This window comes from Falco rusticolus, chromosome 9 (assembly GCF_015220075.1).
Source record: "Falco rusticolus isolate bFalRus1 chromosome 9, bFalRus1.pri, whole genome shotgun sequence".
In the NCBI taxonomy this organism is placed as follows: domain Eukaryota; kingdom Metazoa; phylum Chordata; class Aves; order Falconiformes; family Falconidae; genus Falco; species Falco rusticolus.
This window is the reverse complement of record NC_051195.1, coordinates 28,939,634-28,963,648: the sequence shown is the minus strand read 5'-3', so window position 1 is coordinate 28,963,648 and position 24,015 is coordinate 28,939,634. Positions and strand designations below refer to the sequence as shown.

The window sequence follows — 24,015 nt, the reverse complement described above, 5'->3', positions numbered from 1 at the left end:
CTTTCTGCAATCCAGATGCTCTAGCAGATGTGAAATGGAAGCCTCTGCTGATCGCCGTTGGTGAAAATGTGTACTTCTGCGAAGGGAAGAGCTGAAAACCTCAGGTCACTCGCTACCAGCAAAGTGTTGGGATTAGCACTAGACCTGAAAGTAGGCAACTCCCTGACCTCAGCACTGAGGTTTGTGAAACGGTCCTGTGTTGGAAATCAACTTCAGTTTTGTGAGTGAAGCTGATTTAATTCGGGAAATTGCTGAGCATCGCCATTTCATCTTCTTGTGCAACCAAAACTGAGCCGTCATCTCGTGGCTGCTCAAACAGCAGCAGCGCAAAGCTTGCTCAGGTGTCCCCATTGCTTGGGTGTCCCCAGTAAGGCGGTTCGCCGCTGGTTTTCCTGCCTGAGTGTGCTGAGCTCCCTAATTTCCTAGAGGTGTGACAAAAGTGGGTCTGGGGAGAGGATTTTAATCCTGATTTGGGAAGAATCAGGAGAAGAATCAGCAAAGCACTAATTTCTTGGCTCTGGCAGATGCCCAGCTGTGGGTACTTGCTGAACTGTGGTTTTAACTGAAAATGAATAGCAGGTTCTTGGACCTGTGTAGGAATGCGATTCCTGTACAGAGGAACAGAGGGCACAGACCAAAAACCATTTCAGGAACAGAGCTTGAAGTGTTGGGGGCAAATCCAGGAATATGGAGTTTGATACAGTGAAGATAGCGAAGAAATTAAAGTTGATCTTTTTAATACAGTTATTCTCTAGACCCTTTAATAGATGTTACAATGCTGGAAGGATCCCAGATAGCAAACCCATTTGTGGGAGTACTGTTTCCCCTGATATGGTACATTTGATGCAAACAACTCTGTGACTTAAAATCCAAGATGTTCTCAGTTGTCTAGCAGGAAATTCAGAAGAAATCTGAACAACTTCGCACTTGTGAATTGTAAATTAGTAAGTTCTTTCTTCCCCACCTCCTTGAAGACCCCAGACGACACAACCTTTAAAAGCTCTGGTTTAGCATCATGAAGAGGGAGCACAAAACAGTTGCATCTTATTTTTATAGGTCACTCTTAATGTATCAAAATTTACAGATCACATTTGAAAGAAAACTAAAAATCTTCTCTTGCCTCCTCCTCCTCTGCAGGTGTCATGCAGCCCTGCAGGAGGTCTATTCCATATGCACTTGACTAAAAGGCAGATTTTTGTGTGAGATGGCTACAGCTCGTATCTCCAGGAACTGTTTAAAAGCTCAGCTAAAGTTAGAAGCGCTTCAGGTATATTTCAGAGCGTAGAAATATAAGCACTGCTGCCTGAAAATGCAAATTTTGCCTATATGAAAATACAGCTGCATCTTCCCAAAGGACCAACCAGAGTCTCAGGCTGCAGCCTACTGAGTGCCCGCAGTAATGCAGCGAAGGACAGGGCAGAGGCTTCACCGCAGCCTGTGCAAGAGCCAGTGGCAGGCCCAGCAGCCCGATTCTGCCAGCCCCTGCGGTGGCTCCTGCCTTGTCACCCGCTCTGCTGTCACCTGGGCCAGCTCAGCACAGCTTGGTGGCTACCTCTGCAGGGCTCCTGCCACCGGGCGCAGCTGGGACAGCCTTGGGCCGGCAGGAGGAGTGGTTTGTCTGTGCAAGGTTATCAGCAAACCGTAGAAATTACCGTGCTAAATAGGCAGTTTTGTTACACCTGCTAAGTTGTTTTTGTTTTCTCTTTTTGCTGACGTGCACCAAGATCCCATCATCACATGTCCCAGAACCCTCCTGCCCAGCTAATAAAGCGTAGGGATTGCTTAACTCATTTTGGAATGACATTCCTGATTTTGAAAGGGGCTTTAATGGTTTCCTTTCTTAAAGCTGAACCGTTGACTGTGCTTTTCTTCTCACTGAGCTTTAGAGGAAGGCTCTGACACTAATTGTTGAGAGTTACCCTGGCTCTGCAGGGGAAAAACTGACACTTAGGAGAAGCCAAAGAGCTTCCCCACACGTGTGAAGGTATTTTCACACACACAACTGATACCTGTGCTGGGACCTGTGCTCTAATCTAAGCCTGAGGTGCTTGCTTGGAGAATCCACTGGTTTCTGCCATGTTCCTCCTTCAGGTGAAAGTGGTGGTATAGTTTTTTCACGTTTTCAGATGTGCTGTGGTCACAGCTGGTGTATCTTCCTCAGATGCCTTTCAGGCCTTTAAAGCAAGTAGCTGCGTGTGAGGTGTTAGCAGTGGTTTCAAACTATTTGACTTTGAAAGGAGGCTGTCAAAAAAGACATTGTAGAATTCTGGTTTCGAATAAGCAGCTATCATAACAAGTGTACTCTGTATGGAAATACAAGTTTTCTCCTGATTTCTAGCCATCGAACATCAGCTTGAGATGGGAAAGCTAAACCAGCTTACTTGGTACCTGAAGTGTGTTCACTAATAACAAAGTTCTTTTGGACCATGGTGACAGCTACCTGACCTCACTGCTCACTGGAGTGCTGCCTAGCTGTCCTTCAAGGAGCTTTTCTGCTGAGGCATTAAAAAAAAGTAGATTTTAGCTCCTGTTTCAGGACTCATGTTGGCTTTTCTTGAATAGCTAGACACAAGGGTGTACAGTAAGGGTGACTGCTCAACTGCTTTTTAATTCTAGCCTTCTTGTCTATACCTGTCTTTACGTTGGTGCCTTTACTTCTGTTCGAGTGTAGACTGGATTGCTAACGGATAAAAGCAAAACCAGCATAACTCTGGTTTTAAAAGAAATACACCTTGTGGCTCTTTTAACGATGTTATGATTAAATTAGGAATAATAGTTAGTAACATAGCTTAAAATCAATAATGTAACCTTGCACAAAGTGACAAAGGTAGTGGCTTAGTGCTGCAAAGAGCAGATTGATCAGGTTTGGGTTTTGGCTGTTTTGGCTGTTCTTTTATAGCTCCCAAGTGGAAAAAGGGTCTTTCCTCGCAAGATTAGTAAGAGTAGTGAGGCCTCAGCAGGGCAACAGGGAATCTGGTACTCAGCCTTTTGTGGGTAAAAAAATCCCCACGGTGTGCATGGTTTGGGCTCTGGTGTCGCCATCTAAATGTGTGAGTCGCTGCAAGGAGGATTTTTCAGAGGTGGTTTCGCTGTGATTTCTGGGGATGGTCACCTTCTGTATTTCTCTGGTCATATAAAGCACAGTAAAAATACCAGCATCCCGTTAGTGCTGTGGTCTCGTTACCACCACGTGGTTAAGCATGAGTTCATTTCTCTAAGCTTTCAGGGTTTGCATAGTGCACTTACTGCTAATACGATAAAAAATGTCTGCGGTAGAGGAGATCCGTGAGTGCTTGACGGGCAGCATGTGCTAATGGGTCATCATTGCTTTAGTTTCCTCTGCAAAGGTTAGGGACTCGTTTTCCTGCTGGCCAGAACAGTGGGACCAGGGAGGTGCAGAAGTCAGGGGGAGGCAATCTGTGAAGGCATCTCGGGGGGGATCTGCCCGGCTGTGGTGCTCGCTCCTTCCTTGCTGCATGCGAGGAGTGATGAGTCACTTCTGCTTTTTCCAAAGGATCTGTTCCTTTGCAGGCATAAGCTGTTGTTGGTAATTTTTTTCCTTTTATTTTTCCCTTTATGGCAAACCAGCAACTGGTGGGTTTTGTCCCCAGTATAAAGAAACAAACAAACAATACCTATCGCTGTGCTGCAGGAAGGAAAATTGTACGAAGATAAAGTACATTTTAACTGCAGTGTCCAAGTATAAAGCGTAAACTGCTAAAATCAAGGAGGCTTTAAATATGGTAAATAACCCTAAAGAAAATTGGATGTATTAGTGGTGATAGCATGTTACATGCTAAGCAAGGTGTTGTTCCCTGCCTCACTTTGCCACTTAGATGGACAAAAATTGATGTGGGGGGGAGATGGGACCTTTTTCAGTGGACATTAGCAGTGGTCAGGTGAGGTTTGTATTCGTTAGTCTTCCCTTAGCCTGGAGATGTGTGACAGTATAAACAAAGGAGAAAAATAATTGTGGGCCAGGATACCAAGGTGAATTTTTGAGGTGAATAGACTCTCTTAAGAGGGGGAGGAAGGACAATAGTGTGTAACGCAATGGTTAAAAAAAAAAAGCGATAATGTGAGGGTTGTGCAGAAATGGAAGGATGAGAGGTTTGAGCTGAAGGGGAGGGGTGTGCATTAGCGCAGAGGAAACCTCTCCCCACTGGCATGCACAGAGACATTTCCTGCCTTATGTTTTGGTTTCTTAATAGTTATCTGACTATAAAATTAACCTATATCATTTAATGGTAGTTGAATGGCAGTTAAATTAACCCACTTTCAAAATAGAGCTTACCTAGCCCGTCAGCTCTGAGACAGCCTCGTCCCCAGGCATCTGGGGCTGCAATCCATTTCTCTGCCTTAACCTATTTCCCAAGTAGCCAGCCAAAGTGGCGCATCAGAAACAGAGTCTGCAGCTTAGCCTGGAAGCTGACAGAGAATACAGACACATATCAAACCGCTAGTTCATATTTCACAAGGCATTTTTGTGCAAAGAGGTGTAGCATCGGCACATGGGGAACACTGCCATTAGGAGTTGTGATACTGTTCCTATGAACAGTGTGGCCTTGATTATCTAAGGCCAAATTACCTGAATCTCCAGGTTATCTGAAATGGGGTGATATCCCCCAACATCTGTTAATTACACCCAAGAAACCGTCTGCTCTCCAAATGCCTTCCACTGGCCCCTCCCAAGCTTTGGTGACAGGGTTGTGCTGAGTGCGCTCCAGCAAGCGCTCCACTTGGGTTTTCATATATCCATATTGGAAAAAAATACATATCCTGGATATATACAGGCTTTAAAATGCTTGAAGACTTCTAGAAGCAGCCAATGTGCCTATCTGAGCTGGGACCAACAATGTCTGCGGGGAGGGCATCGCATGCATTTGGGTTTTCTTCCACCCTGCAGTGTAGGTGTGGCGTGGGAGGGCACGGTGGGATTTATCGCAGTGCAGCACGTCCTGCTTGCAAGCAAACGAGTGCACCTTCGGTGCGGGGTTTGCTAGCTGTTGAACCTCTGCGGTTGCAGAGGCTCCAGCTGAGCTGCTGGTGCGTGCCTGAGGGCTGGATAGGGAGAGCTTTGTCCCTAGTTTACGGCAGGCCAGACAGGGAGCTGACAGCAACGAGCTGGGGAGCAGGGGAGAGGCCACACTCCTGCCTCACCTCGGGGCCAGAGCCAGCATGCGTTCGGGACTTAAAGACATTCAGGGCATCCCTCCCTGCTCCATAGGACTGATCCCTGTGGTTCATTCTCCCTTGCCTTAAGTGGGTGCTGCATTTTAAAAACATGTGCAAACCTGTGAACCTGTGAAAATCATAGTGAGAACTTTTTTTTTTTTTTGCCCTGCACACTTTTGTTATCTGTCTTCTGGTGCTATCTGGTTTTCTATTCTGGTCTTCTGGTGCTATCTATTCTTCTGGAGCACCTAGCTCAGGGAAGATGCTGAGTACTGCCTCAGAGAGAAAGACTCATGGTAATTTATTTTTTTTTCCTTAAAGGGGAGATCCCAGATGTCCTTGATAATTAGAAAAATTAGCAAGGACAATTCTGGAAAGGCTTTGGAAGCTAGTATGTAGAATAATGTTTCCAACATGATATATTTCCCTTGGTTTTAAAGCAATAGCTCAGTGGTAAGATTTTTAATTAATTAGTCATTAAATATTGTATTAGAAGTACCACAAGTGATGATAAACTACTCTAGAATATGGTTGGGTTAGTTATTTAGGGAAGGTGGGAGTGGAGGAAGTGATGACAGAAATATGGAAAAGATAAACTTATTTGAGGTTGCTATTGTTTTTTTTTTTAATGTAAAACCATCTTTGGTTTGTTTGATTTTTATTTGGCTGTAGGTGGGGAGAGGTGATTTTTAATATTTAACTACTTTAAAAATAAATAAACTAAAAGACACTACTCTGAAGGGTTAAAAGTCTGAATCTGTGATGGATGTCTGTTGTTTATCCAGTCAATTGGCTTATTGTACAACCTGGATACTTCCATGAATACATGCAGCCCCTAACAAACAAAACCATCTATAACTTGTTTCTTCCTGCTTTTCAGTGGAAATGCAAGCTCAGTCCATCCCCATGTGCATCACCAAGGACAGCGTAAATTTGGGGGCCTTGAGAACCCCGCAGCAATACTTGCATAGTTACTTTGGCTGTGCTTTGCACACCTTCAGCTTTTAATTTAGAGAAGAAAAATGCTTTTTCTCCTTCCTAGCTGTTGTGTGGAGCCTCAGCTCTTTCTGTGCTGCTCTTCTATTTTTTTTCATTGCAGCGAGAGAAAATTACTGTAGCACCCACAGAGGTGTGAAGGGACTCATTCATCTGTGTGGGGAGTGTTAGGTGCCAGGCATATTTCTGAGGATTGAAATACAGGCATTTAAACTAGTACATCCCGAGTCAGCCTTTGACCGGGGCTTTGGGAGATGAGCTCCAGGAAATCTTGCTGCAGTGGCTCACACTATTCGTGCCCACGGCTGTTTTGCCCAGCCCCTGCAAGGGATCGCTGCATCCCAGAGCAGTGCCAGCAGAATGAAAAGTGTCCCCCCATCTCCACCTCTCAAAGCACAAGATCTTTGTTGCAACTATGAATGAAGATGGGTTTGAGCATGATACCGCCTGTCAAATGGAGCAGGGAAGATACAGCGTGCGTTGCCTTTTGCCTCCCTGGATAGTGATTTCTGGCAGAGAGCTGGCAGCAGCCGTGGCTCCGTGTCCACTGCGGTGACACTGGTGTGGGCTTCTACTGCAAGACACGGTGCCGCCTCCAGCCTCAGCCCAGTGCCTTTCCCCGTGGTGTTTGCTTTTGCACAGCTATTCCAGCAAGCAGAACCGGGGCTGGCAGAGGACTTATTTCCCCCTTCTGCAGGGTAAGACCCTCGTGTGGCTCTGCATGCAGGCCCCCCCCGGCACTGGGGAAAGCGAGCCCACCTTTGGCAACCTACAGCCACAGCCGCTTTCCAGCACACATTTGGCACGCATGATTCCCAACGTGCCTGGGGCTGGGGTCAGCTCACCTGACTGCCAGTCGTGAGCGAGCTCCTCTTAAGAGGCTGCTCCTCCTTTGCAGTCTCTCAAAATGACATTTCCACTCGCCCTGAAAAATAAATTAAGTGGCTGAAACCAGCAAGGCTGGAGGTGCCAGCCGAGGGCAGCGAGACATGCTACCTTGGACCTTGGGGTCAAAGTGGGCATGGTCAAGTCTTTGGGTTCAGCTGATGGAGAGCATCACGTGCAAGTCAGGCTTTCTTCTTTCTCATCCATGTTTCTCAAATCTCTGTGTTTATCCAGGTTTCCAAGGCACCCTTCAGCTTGGTGAGGTGCTCCAGTGGTACCTCTGGTTTTGGGTGGTGTGAGGCAGCTCTCCACTGACTGCCATGGAGTCAGCTGTGTGGCAGCAGAAGAGGGAGGGGAGAGGTCATCCCTGTAAAAATACTAAATTGGATTTTATAAGTTTATAGCTATGTTTTGTTTCTTTTACAGAGCTATAATCCTGAGGCTTAGAGTGGTCTGAAAGGAACAGAAACACTTAGCCTTGAACTTTTGTTCTGCTGCTGCTTCTTGTGCCTCTGAGGTACAAAACATAACTGTAAACTTATAATCAATCAAACCAGTGTTCAAGGGCTAAAAAAAAGAAACCCCAAAATGGCACAGGCTTCATGTTCAATAGTGAGAAACTTGGGGAGGGCAAACCAGAAGGTTGCAGTTGGCAATCAGCAGGTTTTCAGAGACTGGCTTCCCAGGTAGGTCGGTATGAACCAGCTGGTTTCTTTCTCCCTCTCTTTCTTCCCCCCCTTGCTCCCCCCTGCAGGATGCACTCTCCAGCCAGAGGCAGGCTGGGCTGCCCCTAAAGGTCTGTTTCTGACATTCACAAGCAGAACACGCCCAGTGTCACCCTGGTGCAACTGCAAAAGGGGAGGTGTAGCAACCCCATCAGTGGGTCGGAGGCACTGCTGGAGCCTGCTCTGTGAGGTGGGAAAAAGCTCTCTGGGCTGCTTAGAGTGAAATCCAGATAGCTTGGCTTTCCTCCCCATACTGTAAACCCTATACCTGTGCAGTCTATAGGTGTTACGGACAGACAAACCCCTGCCTTCCCCCAGCCCCACCATCCCCAGCCGCGTGGCCTTTGTTGGAAGCCCCAGGTCCCCCACAGCAAGAGATGGGGGAGGGTTGACTTCAAACTCCACTAAACAGTAGAGGCACAATGCAAACAAATGTATTGCAGCACGCAGCTATGCAAATAGCTTTAGAGCACAGCACGTTTTCCCCAGCATTAATTGCTGCACCGCCGGGGTTGCGTAGCAACAGCTCCGTTTGTGCCTCTGACAGCTCCTGCCCCTTGATGCCTCTGACACCTTCTGTGGCAGGCGGGGAAGGAGAACAGGGCTGCCCTGGGAAAGCTAGAAGGGCCAGGAGGTAGCGAGGGGCTCAGGTGGTAAGATTTGCTTGTGACACGGGGGTGTCTCCTGCTGGCACGGGGCGAGGCGCGCAGCGGGGCTGGAAGTGGGATGTTGGGGCGCAGGAGCAGGGGAGCCCCCAGCAGCCGCAGCACTGCGTAGGCAGCTTTCAAGGCTGGCAGCCAGAAAGGGCAGCCCTGCCATCTCCCAGGCTCTGTGGGAAAGCTCCCTGGCTGGTGGGTCGTCTCTCCCATCGCCCTGAATCCTTCTGGATACCCCATACAGGTTTGTGACTGCACTTGCAGCTTGGCTGTAGGCGTAGAGGGTCCCCAGGAAGTCGCCTCTCACTGGCCATGGATCTGCTTTAGGCTTGTGGCTTCTCCAGCCCTTGAGGGAGCTGAGACATTCTTCATGCACACCCAGAGCTGAGAGAGCCTCAGGCCCAGCCCTGTGGGAAGGGAAGAGCCCAGGCACACAGGAGAAGGCTGCAGATGGTATGGGCAGCCCAGGGCTCCTTCTTGTCTGCTGAGCCCAGCAGCTTCTGTGGGGCTGCCCTGTGCCTCCCAAAAGGCAGGCTCTTCAGAGACAGGGCTGGCTGCCTCTTGAGAACAATCTTTCCTCCTGTTTAGAACCATATTCCCAGTTCCCATCCTCTGCATTCACCAGTCGATCTTCAGCTCCCGCTGTGCCTTTGCCAGCAGGGCTAAGGAACCTGTTAGTACTCATCACCTTCCCCCAGGAAGGCACTTCAGCTCTGCCATCAGCTCACCTCTCCTCTCCTCTCTTGTAAGCCACGTAAACAAGTAGTTTATCTGCAACAGCTTATACAGTCCGTAAGCAACCCTGCCTGAAGCCGTGGGGCATGCGAAATAAGTTCTTCTATTACACCTGAGCATGAAACAAGCTCTTCTCCAAAACTGCCTTAAGCAGGGAGGATGTGGGCAATCCTGCATTCATCGGCCGCCAAGCAAGAGGATGGCCATGGGCATGTTTTATTTAGTAGTAATAGCCAGAACAGACAGGAATGGTGGGAAATGCTGGGCAGGCACCAAGGCACACGGATTAGCAGGTTCCAGGGAGCACAGAGCTGTGTCTGGGAGATCTGAGGAGGGAGAGGCACAAGCTGTCGCTCAGCATCCTGGGGGGACAGGGAGAGGAAGGGCTGGGGTGGGATTCAGCCATGCTTGGAGCCTGGCTGCAGGTGGCAGGGAGAGCTCTGCTCAAGGTTATCCTTTGAAACCCAGAAAAAGGCGATGCTGCCTGCAGCTTCCAAACAGGGATGGACTGGGGAAGGAGCAGGTGGTTCAAGGTGAGAAGTTGCAGCCCATCTTTGAGCCAAAGTGATGTGAAAGCAGAGGACCCCGAGCACACCACGCCCACAGAAGCAGGTGAACTGTGTCACTGAGTATGAGATGGGTCTTCTAAGGACAAAAGGCATCAAAGCTGAATGGATTTATTTCCTTTATCAAGGAGGAAAAATATTTACCTGTTTTTAAAATCTACAGCTTGACAGGCTGTGTGTATCTCAGATTGGCTTCTTGGAGTACAGTGGGGCAGATAAGGTGAAAATGAGCACCGGACTCAGTCACGCTTCCGAGGAAGAAAGTAGGTGAGGGTGAGGCAGAAATGCCACCGGGAGCCTTTAGGACCAGGGAGCCCCAGTTCCCTCACCATACTAGTGGAATGTGGGTCTCTTCCAGCCCTGCACACTGGTGCGGAGCAGGCGTGACCTGCGACCAGCTGCGTTTGGCATCGCTGCTGCAAGGCAAGGAAGGACCGTGACCAGCCACTTTGGTCCCTTCTCCCAAACGGGGGACTCCCTACACAGCCCTGCAATCTCCTCCCTCGGCAGGCATCGCCCAGCCTGTAGCTCGCCTCTTCTTCCTCACCACCCGCCTGGACAACCTCTTCCCCTGTGCCATGGGCTCTTCCTTCGCAGCCATTTGTGTGCAGCACCCGAGGGCGCCCTGGCAAGGAGGGAGCTGGCTGCTTCGCCACCATAACCCCTTCCCGAGGCTGCCCGAGTGGGGCGGTGGGGTGGGCCAGGGCAGGGCCACACCTCTGCTGCTGCCGGTATAAATTCAGGCTGGCTGGGGAAGATGGCTGCTGCTCTTAGGAGCTGGGCTTGCAAGCAGGTAAGAGGAAAGCAACCGCCCTCTTTGCAAAGGTGGAGAAAAAGCTGTTCTGAGCTCTGCCTCTTGCAAAGCCCCCTGCTCCAAGCTCTCCTCTTGCAGGGGGGTGAAAGGTTTTTTATCCCCTTTGTTATTCAGCAGGGCAAGGGGAGGAGCTGGGCTGTGTAAGAGATCCTGGCTGACATAACCCTTCCAATACAGAGCTCTGGAGAGGGGCCAGGTTGTACCTGAACATTTTTATTTAAACTAATCCCAGGCATTGCAAATTGAAAGTCATCACAGCGCCAGGTAGAACCAGTTGAGACGGTTGCTGGAGGGCGTTTTTCTCGCCTGGGTGTAGTAAAGCAGTCTCGAGGTACGTTGTTTATCGCTAACCCTGGGAGTATGTTCTGGAAGTGCTGGAGCGTGTTCGGTGAGCCGAGAGCACTCAGCCTTTCCGGGCAGTTTGGGGGAAACCCTGCCCCAGAAGTCTTTAAGGAAACTGAGTGGCTGTGACTGGGAGGTGAAGCCTTGTTATGCTTAAAGTTTTGGGCAAACTGGAAAGCAGAGGAGTGGCTAGCAGATGCTCAGGGCAGGTTTGGCTGCAGCCTAGCATTTCTGGGCAAACAGGAGACCGGCTGCCACCTGGCCAGCTCCTGGGCACCTTTCCCTGCCCTTTGCTGAATTTGGGAGCAGATCCCACGAGCCGGGGGAAGCAGGTTGCTGGAGGTGCCTCAGCGGCACTTGTCAGTTCAAAGAGAGCAGCCAGCAAGCAGTAAGTAAGCAGCAGGTGAGGGCTGCCCGGGGCCGGCTCCAGCACGCCGGCTGCCACCGTGCATGGCTGGCTCTGGTCCCTGGCGTTCCTTCTTCCTTCTCTCTGCCGACAGCTCCTCCAAGCCAGGACTCTTCCTCCTTGTCCACCTGTCAAGCCCTGTGCCTGGCAGCTTGGGGAGGGGAAAACCCACTCCACATAAAGCTGCTTTTCCCCACCCTGGCCCTGAACGTTGCCGTAAGTGTTGCCCCCCCCGACCCAGCCAAGCAAGTGAGTTCGGCATCTGATGCTGGGGTGGAGAGCAAGGCTGTAGCGGGGGAGGGAAACAACTCTCACTCCTCTGGTACGAGGCCAGGAGGTGCAAAGTGCAACTGTTACTGCAAAGCAATCTGGCATTGCTGGCAAAGATCCTGTACCGGGCAGCACCGGTGCCAAGGCGTGCGGCCCCTTCAGTTTGGCGAGGACTGGGTGGGAATCACCTCCGCTGCCATTGGGAACAGATAGTTTTGATAACAGTACCTGGCACGGCACTCCTGATGAGTTCATGCAAACCCTGGGTAATTATCCCATAACCTTCCACTGATAAGTCCTAATTAGTGGCCTCTGCCAAGCAGGTAAATGATAATTGCCTCGGTTTGAGAGCTAGCTAGTGGCAGCGATCCTGTGCTGTAGCACACCTTTCTGGGCAGCCACTGCGTGTTGACAGTCAGCCCATCAGCTGCAGAGCCACTTTATTAAATGGCAGTAAATCAAAGGTCAGTGCAAGTGGCAAGGCACCACGCCACACAAGGGTGCATTGCTATCTGCACATCCTGCAGGCTGGGAGCTCACCCAAATTTCTGCACTGATTACAGAGGAAGCGCAGACCTGCTCGGTTTGTTGTAGATTCATCTTCTGCCACTGAGGTGTAAGCAGACTTTGAAGACTTACATAGTTCAGGATTTCTGGCATCTAGTTGCTCAGCTGGGATGCTACTCTGCTCCCATCCCACGTGGCTGTTCAGGTTGAGCATACAGGGGCGTGCAGTCATCCTGGTGGGTCCCAGAAGTGCTGGGTCTTCCACACTGGGCACCGTGCAGATACTAAATCTGATTCTCACTGGAAAACTTAGGTTTGCTTTGAACACGTCATGTGGTGCCTACACACCAGGATGTCCTAGGCAGAAGTGTGATTGTGGGTGCTGTGGCAGTGAGAGACAAACAACAGTGCAGTCCGTGTCCTGCCAGCACTATGCATATGTAAGTGTGCGTGCTGGGGACTGAAGAGATAACTGCGAGCCCCATGACAGCAGGATGCTTGATCTTACCTGGAGGTCAGGCAAGTGATATGCCTGAATGGGAAGAGAAGGGTTATTCCAGTTTTGCAGCATAAACTTTTATTCCCTGGGACATGTTACTGATTGCTTCTCTCTTTGTCTCTCTAGTGAGGATGCAGCAGACACAATAGCAATAGACTCTAACAATCAGCCGAAGTCTCCACTGGAAAAGTTTATGGTCAGACTGTGCACACATCACCAGAAGCAATTCATTCGTGTGCTGAACGACATATACACTGAAGTACAACCAGACTCTGAAGGCCAGCAGTTGTCTGAATCCGAGACCATGGAGGCCTCTACTTGTGGCTCTGGTTGTAGCCAGCGAAGCACTGAAAATCAGGATAAGGGTGCTACTTGTACTGAATCAAAGCCCCCTTCTTCCTCGGACCCAGGACAGTCGGGGTCCGATATCCCCCTGCATGTTACAGGACAAGCCCCGAAGCAGCCGATGGAGCTGAAGTCTCTGGACAGAGCAGAGAGCTCCAGTCCTGCTTTGAGAAGGGACTTCTCCGAGCTCCCCATCACCAGACTTCGTTCTGCTAGTCCAAAGGATAGCTCCACCCAGGGATACCTCAGCGCGTTGAACTCTTCCTCTTTGAATTTCCATCATGCCGCAAAGACCCTGGAAGGGCAGCAAGCTGCTGGGCATGAGCAAGAAGCCGGTGTGAGAAAGTGTGAGGACAATAAAGAGCAGCTAGCAGGTAAGACTCTCGTGGAAGGTTATATCTCGGTCAAAGTGGCAAATGTGAATGGCAGCGAGGACAGCTTAGACAGCTGTCTGGGGTCCCAAAAGAGCTCTTTCAGAGCTCTGCCAGAAGAGTCCTGGGATCCCAGCTTTGCGGTGACCCCCCCTCGCAGAGCTGACAAAGAGAACACTTTGCAATGCAGCTCGAAAGCATCTTTGCACCAGGACTTAGACGCAAAAGAACAAGATGCGAGACCAAAGCAAGAAAACCACCTGCACGCCACAGCCAAGGGCAAGGCAGGCTGCCACCTGCACCTGGCTGACAAGGGCCCGCTTGACAAGTCCAAAGAGGGCTGGCTGCCCACCACCGCCGCGCCAGCCGCCCACCGGACACCCAGCGGGCATCCCCGCGCCAAGGCAGCCCCCCTCAGATCCACTCGGAAGAACAAGAAGGCATCAGGGCTGAGGATCAATGACTATGACAACCAGTGTGACGTGGTCTACATCAGCCAGCCCATCACCGAGTGCCATTTTGAGAGCCAGCGGCTGGTGTCGTCCCGCAAGACAGCAAGGAAGAGCACGCGGGGGTATTACTTCAACGGGGAGTGCTGTGAGCTCCCGACGGTGCGCACGCTGGTTAAGAGCTCCCGGGTGGAGGAGAGGGGGAGCAGCCCGGCACTGCGAGCAGAGACCCTCGTAAGCGCTAAGCCACCCCTGGTGCTCTCGGTGGAGGGGTCTGCTGGGGCAGGGCGGGAAGGCGAGAAGAGGGTTTCCCTGCGGCTCCTGGCTAAAGGGGCACCAACCAGCCAAGAAACGAAAGAGAGAGCTGAGCCAGCCTCTGTGCAGCCCTGGGATACCCGGGCGCTGCGGTCGAGGGAAGCCACCATGGCCATGCCCTTCTTCTCCCTCTCTGCTCCACCCAGCCCCCAGAAAGAGGACAGCTCAGCCAGCTCGCTGCCCCCCAGCTCCCCTCCTGCTGAAGGAGGGGGGATGAGAGTGGGAGGCACCATCCCCTGGGAAGCTGGCAGCAGCCTGGGCTCCTCCAGGGACAGCAGTGGCGGCGGGCAGGCCGCCGATTTTGCTGCCCTTCCCGTCTCAGAAGTGCCCAGCGGGGAGGAATGTTGTCCAGGCTCTGACGTACAAACTGATCCAGGCCTCCCCACCAGCCCAGAGCTAAAGTCCCTGTTGCAGCCCTCTGCTACTGCAGACACAGCACCCCTGGCACATGATGGTGCCACAGATCCAGCCCAGCTTCCAGGCGCGGAGGATGCGGAGCCCTGCGGGCTGTGTCTGGCAGAGCCCTGCCCACGCTCGCCAGGCTGGGAGGGTCCTGATGAGCCCCTTGCCACCATGAATGGGGAAAGTCCCCCCGAGCCCCCTGCCAGCTTGCAGTGTGTGGATGTGAACAGAGGCATCGATGATAAACCAGAAGCCAAATTACTGAGCATGGTGGGTGACGGTGCCCTTGAGCAAGAGGAGGCTGTGCCAGCCAGCACAACCCTCCCTGAAATCTCAGAAGAGGAGGCAGTGCAGAGTAACAGCCCGGCAGGTGAAAAAGAGCCCATTGAAGGGGAGATGCCACCTGAACCTGATGGCTCAGACACTGCAGGAAAAGGCTCTGTCTCTTCCAAGGACAGTCTAGACAAGAAGCGAAAGAAAGGCAGGAGAGTGCTTGTGGCATCGGACCGGCGCCTCCGAAGCCAGCAATCTCAGTCACCCGCCGAGGGCAGTGCTGAGGATACTGGTTCTTCCAGCTCTGTGCAGCTTCCTTGCCTTCAGATCAAACTCTCCAAGAGCCCTGGCGCTAAGCGGTTCAAGAGAGAAGTGCACCTGGATGGGGCAGCATCCATGCACTTCCCAAACGACTGCTTCCCCAATGTGCTGCTCAAAACCAGCGAGGGGCCGGGCACCGACCAGGCTCCAGAGAGCATCGCTGAGAAGCGGCCAGGTGAGGAGAATGGTGTCACTACCAGACAAACCTACAAAAGCATCTTAGCGAAAGAGACTGTGGCAGAGGGAGAAAATTCCTCTAAAGATGACCCTCCTGCTAATGGCAGCCAAAGTCAACAGGGTGAGATGCAGGAAATCAGCATTCAGGCTGATTCTGAGAAGAGAAGCATTCTCCTTCCTCCAGAGAGCAGCGTGCCCGCAAACGATACCGAGCAAGTGGATGTGAAACCAGGCGATGCCAGTGCAAAGGATGAGGAGAGCCCTGACAGTGCCATGGATGTGAGCAGGCTGGAGAATTATAAGCTGGTGGCCAGTTCACCTTCATGTCCCAGCAGCAGAGGGGGAAGCAAGCATCTTCCAGCAAAGGCCGTGAAGCATAAAAAGGTCGCCCTGCAGTTTTATAACTTAAGAAATGCACCCGCCCCCGTAGACACTGCAAAAAAGAGCACACCAGGGAAGGAGTCTATGCAAGCGATCCCCAAACCGAGGGACGAACGCAGTTCAGGGAATGATGACTCCCCGGTGTTGGAGGACATAGACATGGCTGACAGCAAACCAAAGTTCATGGAGTGGTGTGCTGAAGAGGAGAACCAGGAGCTCATTGCCGAGTTCAACACCCAGTACATGAAAGTTCAGAAGGGCTGGATTCAGCTGGAAAAGGAGGTGCAGCCACCCCCCAAGGTAAAGAACAAAGCCGACAAACTGAAAGAGATCTGGAAAAGCAAGAAAAGGACAAGGAAAAGTAGAGGCTCGCTGGAAGTGCAGAAGCTTTCTCCCGTCCAGATGCTGTTTATGAAGGCCTTTAAGCTGTCTGACATCTGCCAGTGGTTTCTGGAGACAACTGAAACCAGGTCTCTAGTGATTGTGAAGAAACTCAACACCCGTCTCCCAGGGGAGATCCCCCCCATCAAAGTTCCCATGCAGAAGTACTCCTCCTCCAGTCTCTACCCCAGCTCACTGCAAGCTGAACGGTTGAAAAAACATCTCAAGAAGTTTGCTGCCACTACCCCAGCTCGGAATAACCTGAAAAACCAAAAGCTTTGGGCCAAAATTCGGGAGAACACTGATAAAGCGGAGGCTGAAGAAGCCACCACTCCCAGCCAGATGTCTCCCACTGATGCCAGCACTGAGGACCTGAGCAAAGACAAAACTATCCAGCCTGCGCCCAGCCTGCCCACACAGGCCAGCACCAGGATCCTGCGCAAGTACTCCAACCTGCGGGGCAAGTTCCGAGCCCAGCACCGTGTGGTGAAGGCGGAGAAGAAGAGCGATGGCCCGGGGGACCACCTGTCCCTGGAGAGCAAGCAGAGCCGGAAGAGCGTGTGCATCAACCCACTGATGTCTCCAAAATTGGCCTTGCAGATCAAAGCAGATGCCTTTCCTGCTAAATCCCCATCGGTGGATGGGAGCGGGAAGGGGCGGAAGGGGAAGAGCAGGTCCCAGGAGGACCCCTTGCCCAAAGCCGACCTCCAGCTCAGCAGGAAGAGGAGGATGCTGAAGGAGAGCGGGAGCACCCAGGAGCGGTCTGGCTCCTCCGCCAAGGACAAGCTGCCTGCCAAGAAGGCCAGTAAAATAAAACATTCGGAGGTCAGTGCAAAGGCTCCCGCCACCCGAAAGCAGGCTGCCATGGAGAGGAGCAATAAGCTGGCTAGGAAAATGTCTTTGAAAGACAAGAGAGCCCCGAAAAGGCAGCTGGAGAAGGTGCGGCTCCCCTTGCGGAAGGGAAAGGAGAACACGAGCAGACGGGCTGTGCTGCCCCCCGGCCAGGAGGAGCTGGCCAAGTCCCCGAAGCAGAAGCCTCTGGGGGAGTCCTCCACACGGTCGCAGAAGTTGGCCAACAAGAAGCCCAGCAGTGGGAAGACCCTGACAAGGTCCATGAAGAAGATGCAGGAGAGCAGCGGGTCACAGGGCAAGAGGAAGCTGAGGGCAAAAGTGGACTGTTCGCACAGCAAACGCTCGCGACTGGACCCGAAATAGCAAAGAACCGGTAGCCATGTACAAAACTGATGTATAGTAGTAACCCTTTACCATGCATTAACTAAAGCTGCTTTTATAAGCTGTAGCAAGCCTTTAAAAATCCGCAGTTAAAGGATAATGCCCGTGATTTTAGGCATCGGCAGATGTGTCTTGGACAGAGAAGAGGTCGGCCTGTCTGGCTCTGCTGTTCAGAAGGAAGTTTCTGCAGTTTGAACGTTCCTTGGGTTTTTTTTAAACTTGGAACTAGGCAGTTTTAGTTAAAAGTACAGTGCCTTATTTATCACTTTAAAAAATAAAAATAAGAAGCTCGTCTGTGTGATTTGGAGGCTTGCGTTTTATACTTGAGGCACAAGCACTTGTACTGTAGCAGAAAGAAAACCACCTTTGTGCACATGAAGTAGCTTTCGGCAGCCTTTGGGTGCACGCAAACATTTCCCTTTCCTTCAGAGTCCTCCTTCTGTCTGTCTTCTTAGTGGCATTTGAAACAAAACCAAAACTATTTCCCATCACTGAGGGAGAGAAAGGTGAATCTGTCCTTTGTTGGTTCGTTAGTAGCAGCTGCTGGTGTCCCGTAATGTTACCTGCATAAAAGTATTAATTAGCTACTGGTGTGTGTACTGCTGATGGCTGCTTTGCTCCCCCATCGCACAGCCCGTGGGTGGGGAGGTCCCACTCAGGCGGAGGTGGTGGAGGAGATGCTGCGGGGGCTCTGGGTACCAGGCGGGCACACTGGGCTGCATCCATCTTTAGTTCTTGCTGGCTTCAGGGATGAATCAGTCCTGCCGCATCCTGCTTTCGGACAGACCTCCTCCTGTTTTGCTGCCCTCGTGGTGATTTCTGTGGTCTCTTGATGGCAAAGCAGTTTCCACAGTGCTTCGCTGAAGTTGAATCTCTCCCTTTTTTTGGGCTCGAGCTCCTGATGTTGGTGCTCTGCAGAAGGGGAGCCCTGGCCCTGTGTTGTTGTGCACGCCTTGCCTAAGTGCCCTCCTAAACCAGGATTTGCAGTTGGAATAGGGTTGGGATAAGGGACTGACTTAGGTTTATTTTTTACCTTCATTTGCATTTCTAGCAAAGTGCGGTTGGTTTGTCCTTGCTTGTGTCTGGTGCTGTGGAGTCTGAAAGCAGCCAAGCCTCTGCTCTGTCCCGCACGACACCTTTGCAGGGCTCCTCTACAAGCCTCTGCAGCGTGTTTAAAAGGCAGCTAGGGGCCTGCAGGGGTAGAACAGGGTCATGGTGCCTAGCACGTCTGAGAGAAACCTGTTAGAAGTGCACGGAGCATGTGGCTGTGCTGGCTCTGCTTGGGCACAGATGATCAGAAGTGGCTGCTGTGGTCTGCGCTTGGGGAAGGGACTCTGCTCAGCATCTCCACGGCTTCATTTTCACATTGCTGCACAAAGTCTGTTTGAATGAATCCCAATGCAAGCCTCCTCCCGTGCAGCAATGCCTGGGAGGGCACCGTGTGGGCTCTGAGGTCACCCGACCTTTAACAGCTGCTTGCTGGTCCTTGCTCAGCTCCTTGTCCCTGCTGAGAGCAAGGCGCTGGAGCAGGACAGGCATTCAAGAGCCACCTGCCCTGGGGGCAGAGGCTAGAGAGGGCTCAGCTGCAACAGGAATTGCTTTCCATAGTTGGCATTGAACCCCGGAACCCAAAGCCTGTGGACTGGAAGTGGAAAGCAGGTAATTGTCTTTAAATCTTTCATTGTACTCATTTAGAGGATGAAACAAGGTGTCTGAGATTTGCACGCCCTTTGCAGAGCACCTCTGGCTCTCTTGCAGGTATTCCCTTCCCCCAGCGCTGACGCACACGAGGCTGCGGCACATTTTTCTCTTTACTGTGAAATGGCTGATTTAAAAAAAATAAATAATCTTTTTTTCCTTCCCTTTGAATCATGCTAGAATAAGTTAACTCTCTGAACAGCTAGGAAGTGATTAAATCTAGCCTGTCAGTCCCTGTACAGATTAATATGAAGTTATCTATTACTTTAATTTTTACTGCATGCATTAAATATGTCAAACATTCCATCAGAAAAGATTTAAAAGTGTTTCAGGAGAGGTGTGTGGCAGGAGGGCACTGATGGCAGTTGAATGACTGATCTGTACCTTTCTTACAGGTTGTCTTTCCTCTTGCTTCTCCATCCATACTTACGGTCCTGTAACCTCTCCGCAGGCACGGGGCCCCAGGATTTCCCCTCCTTCCCCTGGGCCAGGTGTGCATGCGAGCACCCCTCTTGCCTCTGCTCCTCGTGCCGCTCCCCTGCAGCAAACCCCCCCTTTCCCCATCCTTCGCCATCACTCCCGAAGCGCCTGTGCCAGGCTATGCATGCCGAGACATGCAGGGCACCACACGCCGAGCGCTCCTCGGGGCTTGCTCTCTCTCGTTCTCTTTCATTTTTTAGCTGCTGGTAAATGCAGGCTGTCCTGCTCTCCATCTTCTGTACTTTTGGGAGCGGGAACCTCATTACACCTCGAGAAAGCAAGTGGAGAGAGGCTTTCTAGATGGGGTGCTGCTGCTCCAGCCTCCCAGCTGCCTCCTTGCACCCTGGGGCTTCACCAGCACCCAAGCGTTGGCTTGAGTGTGGCGAGGCTGGGAGATGGCAGGTGTCACACTGGTGTGGGAGCGGAGCAGCTTCTGGGCATCTGTCCCAGTTCGGTGTGTGCTGCTTGGCTTAGGTGGCGGTGGGATCGGTGTGCTGAGCTTCCTGGCAGTGCCCCTGCCAGGTGTCAGCTCCGGAGAGGAATGGTCAGGACCTGTTGTGTGGAGAAATCAGAGGTGCTAATAGGGAAACCATATTCCTCCCACCCCTTTGAACTTCCAGTCTTGATCTGTAGCCTTCTGTTGTGTTGCTGCGGTTTGGCTTGGTGCAAAGAGCCTACTGACTTTTATTAGGAGCTGGGCTGTGCCTTGTAGGTGTAAATCTGCATTTCTGCACCCTCTAATGAGGAAAGGTGGAGGCTGTGGGTTTTATCCAGGTGGGGCTGAAAAGAGGGTTTGTTATTCTTGTCTTCAGAAAGGAAATTAAGAGAAAGCAAATAATTCTGAGGTTTTTTTCAAAGAAAACCGTTTTTTAAATACAGTAGCCTCAGCTTGCTGCCTGGGATCAGCCCAGGCCAGGCATGCGCTGCATGTCCCCCGTGGGCACCTGGCGCAGGTGGGCAGATGGCGGAGCAGCACCCTGGGCATCTGCAGGGAAGTGGGGAGCAGGTTTGCAGGAGGTGCAGGCTGGGCTGTCCCGGGGGGTCTTGTCAGAAGGGACACCCCCCACCCTGGCTCCCTGTTCCACTGTCCCTGGTGCCACAGCCTCTGCAGGGCTCTCCCTGGCCAGGCACATAAACCCTGCTCAGAGGTGCCCTGCTCTCTGCCTCCTCCTTTCCTCCCAGCAGCTCCCCCTGTTTAAAAATTACAATTGTGAGGAAAACCGGGGTGATTCTTCTCTACACCATGCTGTTTGTGAGGAGCTGGCAGGGACTTTTCCCCCCACAGCTGCTGCACTGAGTGGTGGGTTTAACTCGTGAAGGTAGTTTTTGTGGAGAACAGGCTTGTTTGCCGAGGGATGTGTAGGGTGAAGCCATCGCGTATGGCTAAGTTATTGCAGCAAGCACTTGGGGCACAAACTCTCCAGCCCACCTCGAGCTAAGAATATTGGTGCTTTAGTACAAGTTCTCTGAATTACAGATTTGTGCAACCCATTGGGTTACTCCGGGAGAAGATGCCCCAGGAGTTAGGTAGGCTGGAGGGGTTGTCATATCTAGAAAAGCATTAAGACTTTCTGCTCTGAGGAAAATCCCAGGAAAGTCCTTGCCAGGCTCCTTTCCTTGCTGTCACTGCTCCTGGAGATGCCATCTTCGGCCCCGCTGCCTCTCCTGTGTGCATTCCTCACTTGACACCAGTAGTAGCTGCCAGGTCTTGCAGACTACAAGGCCTGCTTTTAATGGGCTTTGCACTTGCTTTTGCGAGTGCTTTGTTTTAGGGCAGGAAGGAGAAATGCTGTAATTTACTAGAAAATTAAATTTCCGTTTAATTTGCTAGCAAATTAAAGGGTCTGCATGTGAGGTGACTGCCTGGCAGGGTGGCATTGCCTGGGTAGTTCCATTTTCTTTATCAGTGCTCAGATGTTTGATTTTTTTTTCTCCTTTTCTTTTTCTCCCCAATCAGTCCTCATGTTGCATTACTCTCTTCCTGATTTACTTCCCAATTTCCTCTCTCCATGCAGCCACGTTTCAGCTAGAATAGTGCACAAGAGAGGTAATTCCATATATATAACCTGTTGCTCTTTGTTAATGACTTGGGACATGCACTACTTGTTTCTGTTTGCTCTGCAGCGAGGCAGCAGTGAGGTGTGCTGCTGAGGCACGGCCCCTACATTAGAGCAGCCCGTTCCCAATAAACACAGATTCTACGCAATGCAAGGGATGCACAGGGAGCTGCAGACGATCTTAATGAATGGAGGCAAGTAAGCGACACGATTTATCGCCTTATTCCACAAGGGCATGGAGTGCGTTTCTGTTTGCTATGGTGCAGAGTTGCCCACTGGCACTACCACAGTGCCATCCTCAGCTCCGCAGCTTCATTGCGCTCCTCCTCCTCGGCCACCACTCTCTGCTCTGCTTCTCCAGCTCCGGATTTCAGCACAAGTGCTGTGTCCCACAAAACAGACCTCTCCTCCTTCTGTTGCTTTGGGTTTCCACGCTGGCCACTTTCTTATCCTGTTCTTGAAACTAGTCTCCGTCCCAGCTTCCCAGTCCGTGTACTGGGAGCAGCATTGCCTTAGCTCTGCACCGCCACAGATGTCCTTACTGTCCCTTTGCTGCCAGCCTCCCTCTCTCCTGTGCATGGTTACCCTTTCCCCTCTCACCTCAGCAGCAGTGGCCCCGGGTCTTCACATCTGACGTGGTCAGGAACAATCCACCTTACCTAACCTCCAGGAGAGGCTGGGTTTGCCAAACTCAGAGTCAAAATTTATCTGTCGGGGGTTGAGGGCTGCAGCAAGAGCAGTTTGAGCCCAGGATGGCTCCTTCTGTCTGTTAGGTTCTTGTCTAGCAATGCTAGCTCTGGAATGGGTTTCTCTGCTGGTGGGGCTTGTGCAGTATGTCCAAGGGGTGCACGTGTTTATATTCATCACTAATTCATCACTAATGAGGTCCTTTTTGCTTGTGTTTGCTGTGTGCAGTGGTGTTTCTGTGTTCAACTGCCAGCGCGTCAGTGAGACGCATTTGCAGCAAGCCTTCTCCAGAGAGCTGGCTGGCTGGCACTGATGCTTTCAGCAAACTTTCTGCTGTATTGCTGATCATCCTCTGTGAGCCAGGAGAGTGGCATGAACTTGTCCCTGCTGCTCTCCACGTCCCTGTCCCTCCTGTGCCGGGGGGGCAGCTCGTGCGGCGCTGGGCTAAGCGAGCTGGTGGGCTGCCCGAGCTGCTCTTTGCTGGCACACAGATGAGCGAAGCTGCAGCCCAACCTGTGTCCTAGCTGCTCACATGGCACCTCTGGAAATGCCAGCGTTTCCAAAAGCCCTAGTAACCTCCCAGGAAACAGAGACGCAATTTCAGAAAGACACAGACGTACCACTGCCCTGTTTTTAAGACTTGGTGATGAACAGTTTCTCCCTCCAGCTCGTATTCTTTCAGCCTACAACTGCATTCCCAGTTGAAGGCAACTGGAAAAGCCACAGTTCCCAGCCTCCCGTAGGCATGGGCAGTGCCTGAGGCGGCAGGGAGGTGTGGGCTGCTGTCCGGCTTGGGCTATCGCCTTCCCACCGCTGGCAGCCGTGCCAGGGGAAGGGGGCTGAGCCCCAGCCAAGGTGTCCTCAGGTCTCCATCCTCGAGCTGTATGCCTGAACGGCCCAGGAGTGAGGCAGGGGTAGGCTCCCCCTGGCCAGGGAGCTTTTCTTGTAGGAGCAGGTTTTTTGAGCTACGAGGCTACAATGTCCCTGCATTGTGCGTGTCCCTCCCCCCTGTGTGTTGTAGCATCCGTTCGGCCCATCCTTTAGCTTGGTGGTTGTGAAATGAATCCATCTGTTCTAAGATGTTCTCAGGAGTTCTTGTTTGTATTAAGCTCACCCCTAGGCTTAGCAGAAATCACGGCCCCCACCCTTCCTCCTCCCCTCCCGGCGGACAAGCCCTCTCCTTCACGAGCACTTCCACCCTCTCCCGAAAGGGCAACGGGGGCAGTGGGCGGTTTTGGTTCAGGGCACGTTGGCAGCTTGGGGGCAGCTGGAGGAGCTGGGATGCAGCCGGCCGGCATTTGCGGCATGGGTCTGGAGGCCGGGTGGTCCCTCGGGCTGTGTTGCTAGCCAATGTTTTCTAAGTCTGTTTGTAAGAGTACCTAATTTTAAAATGAAATGTGAATATATATTATGTGTAGGTGCCATGTAAGATAGTGTTGTGCTAGGCGGCAGGATGCTAACCTACTTTTTAAGCGGTTTTGGGGCAGGAAAAAGCATTTTTCTCTCACTTCATGCTCACAGATCTAATATTGTAAATAGTGTTTTTTAATATTTATTTCATGGGCTTTCCACAGGTTCTTGTTCTGACTGGTGTGTCGGTTGGTGGGGCTGTATTGCCCAGTGTGCCGCAACCAAAGGGCTGGCTATTGCGTGGGGGGATGGGATGGGATGGGATGGGACTGGATGGGGTGGGGTGGGGTGGGTGGTGGTGGTGTTTCATCAACTTCACATCAAAGTTGAAGCATCAACTCTTTCTCTTCATCTCATTTTGATGATGTCAGACCTGGTCAATGGCCACGGTCCCTGGGGAGGCAGTGAGCTCCTGTGGCCGGCCAGGGTGGCCATTCCCCGGGGCGAGGGGCACTGCAA

At 51.7% G+C, this 24,015-nt stretch overlaps 1 protein-coding gene across 4 annotated transcripts in view; it reads left to right on the top strand.

Moving 5' to 3' along the window:
• LCOR (ligand dependent nuclear receptor corepressor) overlaps positions 1–23,794 on the top strand; it is an 87,514-nt gene extending 63,720 nt beyond the window's left edge. For all 4 annotated transcript variants that reach the window (XM_037399245.1, XM_037399244.1, XM_037399246.1 and 1 more), the window contains one exon: positions 12,703–23,794. In XM_037399245.1, coding sequence (XP_037255142.1) covers positions 12,703–17,206 — 4,504 coding nt within the window. In that variant the 3' untranslated portion in view covers positions 17,207–23,794. The remainder of the gene's footprint in view (positions 1–12,702) is intronic.
• The last annotated feature ends 221 nt before the right edge of the window (positions 23,795–24,015 follow it).